Here is a 13,104-nt window from a genome sequence, read left to right as displayed (position 1 = left end):
AAACCTGGTTGACTTCCTCGAGACAGTCACGAAGGCCATAGATGAGGTAAAGGTGGTTCACACAGCCTACCTTGACCTCACCAAGGCTTTCAACACCATTCCCCACTCGGTATTACAGAAAAACTCACCAGCCTGAACATAAACCCCTAAGTCATCAGATGGGTTTCCAACTGGCTTACAGACAAAACTCACATGGTAAGAATAGCAGGCTTCAGGTCCAACTCTAAACCAGTCACAAGTGGTGTCCCGCAAGGCTTGGTCCTGGGACCCCTATTATTCGGCATATACTTCTCAGAAGTACAGGCAAACACAGGAGGACTATGGCTAACCAAATTCACCAATGACTGCAAACTGGGAGCCATAATTGACTCTCAGGCTGAAACAGACATACTCCAAAAGGGACTTACTGAGACGGATACCTGGTGTCGAAGTCATGGCCTCAAGATAAATGCCAAAAAATGCATAGTCATCCCATTTGGCAAAAACAAAACACCCAGGAATTACACATAGGTGGCAGCCTCCTTAATACAGAAGAGGTAATAAGAGATCTGGGGGACCCAGGTAGATAGTAATCTCTCCTTTGACAATTATATTGCCAGCGTAGTTAGGAAACCCTTACTAAAGGGTTTGCATCTAGAAATAAAGAATTCATAGCGCCTCTCTACTCGTCACTCATCAGACCCATCATAGAGTACAATGCCCCATTTGGGATGTACCACACAAGACACTTCCAACAGCTGGAAAGACCACAAAAGTACTTCACGAAGAGGATTACTGGCCTCAAACATATGTCCTATGCAGCCCGACTGAAAAAACTCCAGCTGTACTCAGTGGCATATCACTTACTCAGAGGTGATCTCTGCCTGACTTACAAAGCCATGTCCAACTCAGAATTGATGGACATGCTCCACCTAAAGAAATCCAAGTCACTGCGAGCCACGCACTCTAGTGAGCTAAACCTTGCCACAACAATAAATAGAACATGCTGGAGGGATAGATTCCTGTCACTGAGACTCCACATGCTTTAGAACAAAATTTCTAACTACATTAGGCAGAGCCCCTCACTAACACTCTTTAAGAGAAACCTTGATGAGTGGATGGGTAACAGAAAATACACCCCTGGGATCACTTCATTGGCTCTGCTTGACAGAGGATCAGTTAATTAATCAATGGGGTGGCGAAAGCCGACACACTCTGGCTAGGCTTATAAATGCCCTCGGGCAGATAGCCTAGTATCTACCTATGAACCTTCTGCTAACTCCCATTATCTTTAGTCTTTCCTTCGCTGGCCAGCTTTGTAAACTTTTTGTTAGTCTTTTTGCATCGTGCCTTCTCAAGTCCCTGTCTCTTACTGCAATTGCTGCACATTCCACTATAGCCACAATAACCTTATTTCCTTTTTGCTTTTTGCCTATTCCTCACACACTCTCCCGTAGCCATTATTACGTCATTCTTGACCTATTCCTATAGTTTGTTTATGCCGCTGATTTGCCTTTGGCCTTCTAATGTATCATTGAACACCTCTGCATCACAGCATAATCCACTGTTCTACAGTCCCTCACAGGGGTTTCTCTTTTAATGCTTAACCTTCTCTCATTTTATAAAACACAGACAGACATGAGGAAATCTTGTTAACAGTGCTTTAACTAGACACCCTTGACACTGCCTACTTTGTATAAAACCATGTTCAAAATTTTAATCTTATATGGACAGCCCTGCAAAATGTCACTGAGCCCTTCGTTACCCAGAAAATCGATCAGCTTCCACTCCCTCTCTACCCTGGAGTTCAGAATCTTTCGGTCTGGTATTATCAAATCCTGCTCCCCTTTGAGTCTAACCCTTTTCATCCCACCCAAGTCCTTGATTCCCTTCCTCACTCATTATTCTCCATCGTTCTGTCTTCTGGGAAATAAATGGATTCAACCAGCCATCTGTCCTGCTTTCTCTAACACAACTGCCAGGGTAATTGTCCTATTCCCTAACTCTGGTTAAACCCTTGCCTCATTCATAGTTTTATGTTCATCTTCCTCTTAGTCCCCATATCTCTTTTACATAAATTGCTACCCCACTCCTTTTTCTCCCTGCCTTGTCCACTCCGTTTTCTCCCTGCCTTGTCTTTCCTGAACAGTCTGTTCATGAGAAACATTTATTTATATTTTACACAGCCTAAGAGTAAGTGAGTGTAACAATGTAACTCTATAAACTGAAAACTATACAATGTTACAATATATCAGCCATGCACAGACTGGGTTAGTATTCATAGACAGCTATAAGAAATGCTGGCATTGAAAGGGTTACCCTTTCTTTCTCCTGCTCACAGACAATTACAAGGTGTTAATTAAAGTGGATTGGCCTGGGCTGTTCTAACAAACAGAAAAAGGCAATAGTCTCACTTGTATAAACACCTGCAACTACAGACCAGTAAAAATTCTTGCAGTTTTTGTTTTAAGGATAATTTTAATATATTTTTATTTAAGCTGTTTTGTATAATGGCTTTTTCAGCTGAGGATGCCAAGACTGCTAGTGCTGTTTGGGAAAAAATCTATGCGGATGTTGAGGATAATGGTGCTGTTGTATTAAGCAGGTAAGAAAATTTATTTTCTAGGGAACTTAAGTGTTTGTGTATAACATAGTATGCTTAGTTATCTTTTTAAAATGTATTCCATATGTTTTATGGAAGTTTGCTTGTTCTCGAGTATAAGCATCTTTTTCTAATTGTTGTCTTTAATTTGGTATGGGTAGCTATAAAATGCTGACTAGCTATTGTGTAGTCTGTGAAAAGATGCAATTATATGATATTGTGTTTTTTTTTTTTTTTTTTCTCTTCAGAATGTTCAAAGAAAATCCTCATACTGTGAGCTACTTTAAAAACTTCACACAGCTGCAGTCTGTTGCTGAGACTACTTCTGCTGCAGAGATTGCAGCTCTGGCTGAAGTTCGAGCCCATGGGAAGAAAGTTTTCTCAGCCTTGAATGATTTGGTATCACACTTGACCAATGTGGATTCTTTAAAAGGGACCGTTGCTCCATTAGCCAAGCAGCATGCTACTGAGCTAAAAGTAGATGTGAAGGACTTTAGGGTAAGTTGAAGTACAATACTTTTTCAGGGAGGATTAACGCACAACTTTGTTTGAAATGTTTCTCACTAAATCTAAGTCTGACTTGTTCATTATCTACAATTTGCAACTGTAAAACCTGTTAGGTCTTGGCTGTTAAGCTATCTGTCTTGCTGTTCTGCCTGGAAAAGCTTATTCTGTTTCAGTTAAATGCATGAGCTACAAGCAATTGAACAAACAGCCATTTTAAGAATGGGTGATTAAAAGCCTATGTAAACAAGCTGCCTTACTATTGAATAAGCTGACAGACTTAACAATGTATTATGAAGGTATGGGAAGGGAGCCTTCTACTCGTAATTGGCCCTAATTTTAAGCCAAAAGTCTTAAATCAAATTTCTCAATGTGGGGCAGTAAGTGGGGAGGCTATCTGCATTTGGATTAGGTTCCTCAATTCTTTGGGTTATAAGCCTAATAACACAGGTTCACCACTCTGCAATATTGTACATACCATACATTTCCACTGATGGTCAACATGTTAGTGACTGGGAGCTATAAGTGTTTGTGTTTCTACATACAAACTTTCACTAATCTCTCTCAATGGTTGAAATTGCAGGGGTGGTCTGCTGTTGATGCACTTTAATAGACATTCACTGTTACAATTATTTACCCCAACCAATATCTTCTATCCAAAATATGGGTGAAACCCATTTGTAGAGGCTCTCAAAGGGAAGCCAAAGAAATAGGTTTTATTTTTCTATTGTATAGAAACAATCCACATTTTCTCTTGTCCTTCTGCTATTGTATAGAAACAATCCACATTTTCTCTTGTCCTGCTACAAGAACACATGTCTTTAATATCCATCCAGCAATAGTTTAAAAAAAAAAAAAACTACATTGGTAAAAGAACAGTTGTATTTATTTTATTTTCGGGGTTTATCCCTTTATTTTAGGGATACTGCAACAGTGATACAGATGTCCTGCCATGGGCAGCCTGTCACTCAGCCAGTGTAGATTAGATTAAAAGATCTTTGTGTTTTGTAAGTATCATTGTGTTCCCTGCACAGAACATGGGGGATAAAAGAGACAGGACATACAGATCCAACTATAACTAACTTGCCAGTTGGCTTGAACACTTTTGTTGCTGTACTGAATTTTGACAACATCAGATAAGTGCCCCATTATGTTTTAAAATCTTTTATTCCGTACATCCAGTGGCGGCTGGTGACTTTAAATTAAAGGAGGGCTGCAGGAGACAGCTGAATGGGTGGGGCCAATGGGGGTGGGGCCAACTAGAAAGGGGTGGGGCTATGCTCAAAACCACAACTGGAACTTTAATTAAATACGCTGCCCTGGGTGCCAAACAGTCATTACGAGAGTCCAAGACAAAATGAAAGTATAGAAGAAAATATTTCAATGCATTGGCTCCATGACAACTTAATATCTAGATGGAAACAGGTTGTGAGGCATGAAAAAATTACTTTTTAAATACATTACTGGAATGCCAGTCAAAATCAAGTGTAAAACAAGCAGCACTCGACTCAAACCACTACTCCTTGCATTGCAGTTCTAATTATTATTTATATTCAGCTTTATAAAATTACCAAGTAACATGCTGAAAGTAGCAATCTCTGTAATACTCCCACTTGTAAAAATGTTTCTTATCCAAAAAAAGACCTGCCTGACACAACTATCTACTTGTTTCATGGGGAAGACACTATCAAAGTAAAAAAATGAATAGCAAACAAGCTCAAGATAAATTGCTTAATTGATTCCTGCACAAGTTATTGACCACACATGACTGGCATTCTGTTTAGTTTACGAGTAAGCCTGCAAAGATGACCAAGTCTCCAATAAATGTAGCTTCTGAAAATACTGTAATCCTGTCCTTATTACAAATACTGTCATATGCATTTAAATACCCAAGGCTTATAAATTATCTAGCTATGTAAATATTCTCTGCATGTCAACGAAAAGGCTTTCAATGCTGGTAATTCTTTAACAGTATGCTTATTAAAGCTTACTTGCATGTTACAATCTCCGACAAGCTTACCTGATGCTCATTAAATCATTGCTACCTAAACAGGGCAGTGACAGCATGCATTTCCTGAAGAAGCATAAATCAACAGCATAAAAATCTGACAGAAAACAAGAACATTCTGCAAAATCAAGGACTGATGAAAAGCCATGGTTGTACTTGTGGTCTACCTTGGATGGGGGAATACTCTGCACACTAAACTGCATAACTGCTCCTTGCCTTCCTTGGACACATCCAGAGCCACTACAATGGGGAGTGGGGTGCAACAAGTATGTCATAATTTGAATTTCTCTGGCTGACAGTGATGGCTCTGACACTCAAACCTCTCAGCTTCAGAGCAAGAAATCTGGACAAAGCCATACATAGAACTAGAAGTGGGACATAGCCCAAAAATGAGGACAATTTTTAAATATTGCTCTTATTAACTTGGATAATACAACAGTAGTAGATCTTGTATTAGTACAAATTTTCTGAAGGGTATGAAATCTGAAACTCAAATGTCTGCCATTATTTTCTAACTTCAATTTTTAATGACTTGCCACTTATTTGCCAGACGACCACAAGTTTATGAAAAACAGACCAAAAATGTGATGCAAAAATATAAAGTTGCCACACAATACAGCTGGGAACCTGTCAAAAAAGGACACCTTTTTAATAGAACTGTTAACTTGAGCAGCTAACAAAATAAAGAGCATCTACATGCATTTCTGAAATAAAAGTAATCTAACTCTGATCATTACAGTTATATATAATTGTAAACCCTCCACATTTTCTTCCAAAATTGCCATTTTGAGGAGTGATTATTAGGGGAGAGCAAGATTTTGAGCCAAAATTGGGGACAATTGAAAGGTTTGGATATTCTAATTCTACAATGCGATTTGCATGTACCTCTCAACCTCTTAATGCAGGAAATCTGGACAAGGCCAAATATATTGGGGGAACAAACACTACTAAAAATTGCTCTTGTATAAACTTAAAGGCCTTGCATTAACATGCATTCTTCTGAAGGTTATGACGTCAAACTCAATGTCTGTCACTTAGTGACTTCATTCCTAAATGATTTGCTAGAAAACCACACATTTTGAGGAACACACCAAAAATAAGAAGCAAATATCTATCCATTGTCCAAAAATATGGACAACTGATTTAGTTCAACTGGGGCTCTGAGTTTGCTACCCTGCCTCCCCCCCACAAAATCATGGTCGAATGGAGCCTCCCCTGCAACCATTCCACCATCCTATTCCTTGGTTATTTTGCCCCATTTACCATAAACACTAATGTGCATACTGCTTTACTTCTGCGATTTTAAGTTTTATTTTGCATTTTACAGCACAAACCCTAATAGCGGTTAAACAAAGCAATACAGTCTCACAATGAAAATAGACTTGGCATTAAAACTCTGCCCTTGAAACTCTCATTCATTGAAACCCGCATTCAAAGAAAATACATTTTGCCAGTGCCAGATGCTGTTTTCAAAATCATAGGCCCCTTGAACATTAAACATGCACATGTTCTTTGATGCACCTTCCTGACTGTATTACATTATATTCCTTGTACAATACAGTACAGTTGTGAGCATTTTAAATTTATTGTTTTTGAACATTTTTCCAGTAAACAATGAAAATCCATGCACCAAAGACAACTTCCCAATTCAGAACATTTCCATCATAAAACGTCTACCGAACTTTCTATAGTCCACCAGTATCAGTAAATATGCACAAACTCTGAAGTAGAAAAATCCACATTAAAGAAATCTAATAGAGGTTACTGCTAGCAAACAACTTTGTCATTGTTTCATCTACAAATAAGTGCCTGTTGCCCTTGAAGAATAAATTGCCTATGTTCCATGCATTAAAAAAATAAGCTAGTAATACCGCAGTAGGGAATGCATAGCAAACTGATAACAGGTTCATAGTTACCTAGTATCTTTGCCAAAAAGGACTGCAGGATCCACCCCCTTTACAACACAGTACAGTATCAGCAATGCATCTACCTACTGTGGGAGTAGAACCCACAGCCTTCTGCATCAAAAGCAAGTACACTACCTGTTGTATTATTAACAATGCAAGCAGACTTGGCATAAGCAGCACTAAACTTTTCTTCCCCTGCAGCTCTCGGCTCCTTTTAAAATCTACTCGACACTCAGCTGTATCTCTGAACTTTGCAGCACAAGATATCTGGAAAAAGCCAAAATTTATTGAGGGGGGGGACAAAAGGTCAAAAACCAGGAACACATTTTAAACATTGCTTGTATAATGTTGGAAAGTTGCTAGAATGCTGTTACCACCATACATTTCACTGCCACATCTTGAACCTAGGGGACCTGTGCAAAACGGTAACATACCACTATGCCAAATCAGCTGAAAAAGAGGAAGACAAACTTGAATGGCTACTATTTAGTGAGTTCCGTTCTCACCATAGCTTTCAGCCTTGGCACAAAATACCTGGACAAAGCCAATAATGAGGAATACAGTCCCAAAAATATGGGCAAATTTCAAATATCCGTGTTATAAACTTGGGTAATTGCTAGAATAAAAGGTTTTGTTTTACCATGTACTTTCTGAAGAATATGAAGTCTGAAACTCAAATGCCTGTTATAATGGAACTAGTCCGACTTGGGACAAAATAAAGCCAAATTTCAGCAGAGCAGGGAGAAACACTCCAGACACATCTTTGTAAGGGATGGGAGGACATGCAGACTCCATACAGAAGGCACCCCAGCCAAGAATCAAACCAGAGAACCTGTAGCTGTTGGGCAACAATGCTATCAGTGCACCACTGCACTACAAATCTTTGCAAGGAAATATGAAGATGCAGAAACCACAGATTTTATGGGGAACACCTTGCCACCTGCATCTAAGGTACAGGTTTCAAGCCTGAGTATTTCTACCCACCACTGTGTTAAGGTCATTACACACACACTCCATTACCCATAAATGGGTCCAGAAGCAGTAAACCAGGTCCAACTCCATTGTCTCAAAGCAGCAAACCCATCCTCGACGTAACACTTCCCTGCAAGAGCTTAGATCTCAACTTACCTCACTCCTGATTGCTCCTGCACTCAAATCCCTGCTTACCCCTCTCCTGATTGGTCCTGTCTGTGGCTCAAGCAGTCCAGAGCTCCTCTGTTCTGTCATCTACTCATGACATCTTGGGCATCTGCACGGCAGAAAATACCTGCTCTGCATCTGGACTGTTGACTCAGGCTGTCATTATGCACAGATTCCTGGGCATCTGTGGGGCAGTCTGTGTGACTATGCATGGTGCGGCAGTTCCGGTACTTAAAAGATTTTATTTTTTAGTTTGTTTCACTTTATTTCTAGGTGGGATGGCTGCAGTCCTGCACACTGATAGCACGAGCCACCCCTGCCTACATCCCCTCTAACAGGGGAAAATGTCAGTGTTAGGCAAAGGATCATCATGAGCAGTGTCTGGGTGCTTTCCACAACTATACCTCTTGTAGCATCTGTAAGGCATTCGTGCCCAAAACTATACCTCTTGTAGCATCTGTAAGGCATTTGTGCCCAAGACACTCAGAAGGCATTTTTCTCTGCTGGCTACTTATCTTAAACCAGCTGCTTAGACAGTTGGCCCAGGGTACAATGGCAGAATACTTTAACCCCAAGATACCCCCACTAGGTAAGAAGGCCAAGAAGTCTTAGCCGGACTCTATTCCTCTGCTGTGACCCTGTCAAGAGGCTGGCATAGGTCCATCCTTTTGACACATCCTCTGAGGCTTTGCAGGCATCTGCTCTGGACATAAAGGTGAACCATGGTTTCCTCTTGGAGGTTCATAGAGGGATTGCACTGATATTAGGGATGACATTCTGGGTTCCCTTCTCAAATGTCACTTGAGTTGGAACCTCTATTTGTAGGGCTGCTGTCCTCTTCTCTCATGCCCTTTGAACAACCCTCCAAGGGAAATTGCAGGAGTTTATTCAGGGATTGTTCTTTGCCTTAATGGCACTTAGGGATTTTGGTCCCCACTCCTTTACCTCCTGACCCCTTCTGAATGATTTTAGAGAACCAAAACCTTCAGATAAGGATTCCCTGTAGTGAGGGGCCTTTGTTCTATGGATTCCCTGTAGTAAGGGGTCTTTGTCCTAATCCTCACCATTGCTTTCACCTTTAGCTCATGGTTCTAATGAGCTTTTCAAGGAATTGTCATTGGGGCACTATTGCTAGGATGGAATACTTTAAATAAGATTCATAAGTGTCTTGTATTCGGAGAACAGTTGCTTCAGGTGGATACTCCTAAACTATCTGTATTTCCTCCTGTGTTGGCTGCCTTGTTGGTTACTTTCACTGCTGCATCCAAGTCATCTGATTTTTAGCCTCCTGCTCCTAAGAAGCCTGGGGGGGTTCTATAAGGTTCTTGAAGATTTTAATTACATGTATCTGGACAATGGAGAGGATTGGCAATGAAGAGGATTGGCAAAGTTTGCACTGCTTTTACTCTGGTCTTTAGGGCTATTAGTTATCAGACCCACATGACCAGGTATGCTCTGGCCTTGATGGCTATCGTCTCTGCCCTCCCCGATTCTTGTATTTTTTGGGGGGTTCTGCTTCAAAGCCATTTTTGTCATTCATCATGCAGTGTTCATGTCCATTCTCTTCCTTAGGAACTTCAGGCCAAGTTGTTCCATGTTTCTTTGGATAATCTTTTTGGGACTGCTGCTGCTGACTTGGTCTCCAGCAAAGGCAAAACTTTTAAGACCTTTAAATTTTTCTCATGTAACAAAGTTCCAGATGAATTCTAGATCTGCTTTTGTTCACAAGCAACCCTGCCAGGTCTTAAGGGTGGGATGGGGGCCTACTTTGCTAAGGCTTCTTGGCTTCCTCTGGCTCAAGCCTCATCTAAGCCTGCCTCTTTGATAATTTGCACGCTAACTTTAGACCAGGAGCTCTTTCCCTTCTGACTTCCAAATTGGTATTTTATCACTTCAGAGTCTTGGGTTCTTTTATCCTCCATCAGGGTTACTTCATGGGTATGGCACTTTCCCTTTTCTATGTATTCCTCAACCTCTAGGGCAACTTGTTCTAGGGTCCCTGTAGAATGAAGGGACCAATTCAGCCTGTCCACCTTCCCAAGTGGGAATCCTTTTTTTTATTCCAGGATGTTCTGGTTCCTTGAAAGGAGGGCACTTCCAGAGCTATTTGGGATCTGGATCTCTCCTGGCTCAACTTTGATACCTTTCAGATGTTTCCTCTTTTTTTCTGATTTCCTTGAAATATGCTTGTCTTCATATCCCTAGTCAATCTCTTCAGGCATCTCTCCCAGATTGTCTGGGGTTTATTAACTTCCAAAAGTCCATCTTGACTCCCTCATGTGTATCTGTGTTGCAGAATTAAGAAGGTGCCAATGTTGGCCTCTGCCTCCAAAGGTTTTGTTGGCAGCTTTCTTTGTCTTCCCCTGATGGCCATGCCAGCCAGAGTTACTTCAGACATTGGGTTTTATGGCCTCTTCTATTGTGATGCTTCTCTAGCCAGACTGTATGCGAAAGCTTCAATGGTACCTCAAGTCAGTTTGGCTGCAATATAGTCACCCTCTGACTTTAGGATCTCTCCTTCCCTGTCTTAAAAAGCAGTTAAGTGGTGAATTTGGTGGTTCACTCTTGACCCAATCTGGCCCTTTAAGCCTGTAGTGCCTTCTCAAGAGCTGTTCACAGATGCTTCAGACATGGGATGTGGGCATGTAAAGTTCAAGGTCTTTCCGATCCTCTGACTATATCAACAAAATAAATGTTCTGCTTTGGCCTTTAAGGCTTTTCAAAGCATGTAGTTTCTGGACCTTTGTAGGTACACACAGATGCATTACAGTGATGGGGGTTGACAAGTGGGCAACATCTTCTGCGGGATGGTGCTTCAGGCTTGGGAAAATGGCTCTCCTTAGGCTGCAATTCCTTCAGAGCACAATGTTGTGGCAGATGCTCTGATCAGAGCTAAAACACAGGCTCATGAATGGATCCGAAGTTTCTGGACATATTCAGCAGTGGGGTATTCCTCAGGTAGATCTCTTTGCCACCTCTCCCCAAACAGGCAGCTTCCTTTCTTGTGTTTCAGAGTAATGCCATCTGGCCTGAAAAATGGGTGCCTTATCCTTTTTCTTTATGCTTTGCATCTTCTCTGCTTCCAAGAGCCCTGCAGAAAATTCATATAGACTTCCTAAAGTTAAAGTGATCTCCTTTGGCTGAGACAGCACTAGTTTCCCTCTTAATGCTTCTGGCCAGGGGCAATCCTAACAAGTTACATCACTGGCTGGCTGGATCTCCTCATTTAGTACAGTAGGTCTCAACCATACCCACTTGTCCCCTCTGCAACTGACATTGCAGGTAATAGCTTTGATCCCTTTCAGGCAACTCTGAGGATATGCTCAGGGTTTTACAGGAGGCAAGGAAACTTGGTGTCCAAATCAAAGTTTCTGGTCTGGTGCCATGCTTGTAACCAGGACCCTTTTAAGAGGGCTTGTACCTGGAAGACTGTTTTGTTGTTGGGTCCTCTGCTCTGAGGGTTTCTGAGCTCCAGGCCCTTATGGACACTTTTTTTTTTTTTTTTTTTTTTCACAACCTCTCCACAATTACTAGCCCTTTGGGGTGCAGCATTTGTATTATGTATTCTGCGATGTCTCAGTCTGCATGATGGATCTCTACTTCAAGCATCTGTGGCTTCTCTTTCATCTTCACATCAACCCTTCACCACATTACCTCTGAACTTGCTCATGGTGAGTCTTCTCACGAGATGAACTCAGGCTGTCAGTTGTGTCCTACCTGCCTCTCCAAACTGTAACTCTGTTCTCAGTTAACTGAGGGGGGTGAGGCCTTTATCTCAAGCATTTATTGTTGCTTTAGTTTCCGTCTTCTACTGTAACTGAGTAGAACATTTGTATTTCCAACTGGGGTGCTGCTGTGCAACTACAGCAATCTAGATTTATTTACAAACTATAGTCTACTCTATTGCTGTGAATAAATGTTGACGGTAGTTGCACAGCAAGCTCTTCTGCAGATGTCTAGACTCCTGAATATGGGAGTAATGCCTGCTAGTGTCCATAGAAAAGGGCACACAGCCTGAACATGTATTACCAGCCTTCAGAATAGATGGTTTATGGCTTTGGCAATACTAAGCCACCACTGCCTTTCTGATCTCTATTCAATGTAATGTGATAGTAAATTACAAATTATAGCAAAACCTCAAGCTATAAATGTATGGAAAATATTGCATAACTGAAGTACTGGTGCACAGAAGTTTGTATTCTAAGCATACTAAATTACTTTAGAATTATTTCAAGATATCTGGAATTTTTTTTTCTTTCATTCACCTGTAACTCTGCATGTGTTTTATGAAGGGCCCTTGTAAACTTATTACATGTTAACATTGCTGTGGTTGGTCTCCCTCCAGGAGGGATGCTTCTTTACCCCAAATGTGGTATGTTATCTCTTGTACACAAGCTAGAAGTTTATCCCCAGTGTGATCCCCAGACTAGATGGTGGCTTTACATTTTTCACTTTGACCAACTGTCTTTTTTTATTCCAGATCATCTTTGAAAATCTGCTAGATCTCATTGGAGAGAAGCAAGATACAGATGCCAAAGAAGCCTTTAAGAAAGTGACAGATCTAATATATGAGAGAATAAAAGCTGCATATTGATCCACTGTGTAATCAAATTTCAATAAATAAAACATAACTCAATGTGAAGTAGTTTTGTATACTATCAGATTGTGGATGGCTTGCTTTGAATTTTATTGGTTAACTAGCAATGCATATAGTTATGGTAATGGATCCTAAAGATCTGTTTTGCAGCTCCCTTTATAGGCATGACTTCATCTACCAGTACCATATGCTAAATGCAGCTGCTAACTCAACTGGCATTTTGAGTTGTGGCTTACACTGGGTTGTCATTGTGCTCATGAAAAACTGACTTGGTAGATTTGAGTGACTTGTCTACATTGAGCGTTTACTAAAAGGAATAAGCAGTTGTGTACTAATAAGCAGTTGTGTACTAATAAGCAGTTGTGTA

General features: G+C 40.8%; 1 protein-coding gene across 1 annotated transcript; it reads left to right on the top strand.

Annotated features, from left to right (window-relative positions):
- The first annotated feature begins 2,430 nt into the window (after nucleotides 1-2,430).
- Nucleotides 2,431-12,776, top strand: LOC122809066 (hemoglobin subunit beta-3-like). The gene is made up of 3 exons (XM_044080285.1): nucleotides 2,431-2,584; nucleotides 2,830-3,079; nucleotides 12,621-12,776. Exons 1-3 carry the CDS (start codon nucleotides 2,490-2,492, stop codon nucleotides 12,732-12,734), a joined length of 459 nt encoding a protein of 152 aa, XP_043936220.1. The 5' UTR covers nucleotides 2,431-2,489; the 3' UTR covers nucleotides 12,735-12,776.
- The last annotated feature ends 328 nt before the right edge of the window (nucleotides 12,777-13,104 follow it).

The sequence above is a fragment of the Protopterus annectens genome, chromosome 1.part1 (assembly GCF_019279795.1).
Source record: "Protopterus annectens isolate FY-2018-M chromosome 1.part1, PAN1.0, whole genome shotgun sequence".
Lineage (NCBI taxonomy): Eukaryota > Metazoa > Chordata > Ceratodontiformes > Protopteridae > Protopterus > Protopterus annectens.
The sequence above is the reverse complement of the archived record's forward strand: the minus strand, read 5'-3'. Positions and strand labels throughout refer to the sequence as shown.

Bases quoted from the DNA above. Each gene is read 5' to 3' on its own strand.
- LOC122809066 (XM_044080285.1), top strand. From the start codon at position 2,490: ATGGCTTTTTCAGCTGAGGATGCCAAGACTGCTAGTGCTGTTTGGGAA. The intron at 2,585-2,829 runs GTAAGAAAATTT...TTTTCTCTTCAG, and splicing joins GGTGCTGTTGTATTAAGCAG to AATGTTCAAAGAAAATCCTC. The intron at 3,080-12,620 runs GTAAGTTGAAGT...TTTTTATTCCAG, and splicing joins TAGATGTGAAGGACTTTAGG to ATCATCTTTGAAAATCTGCT.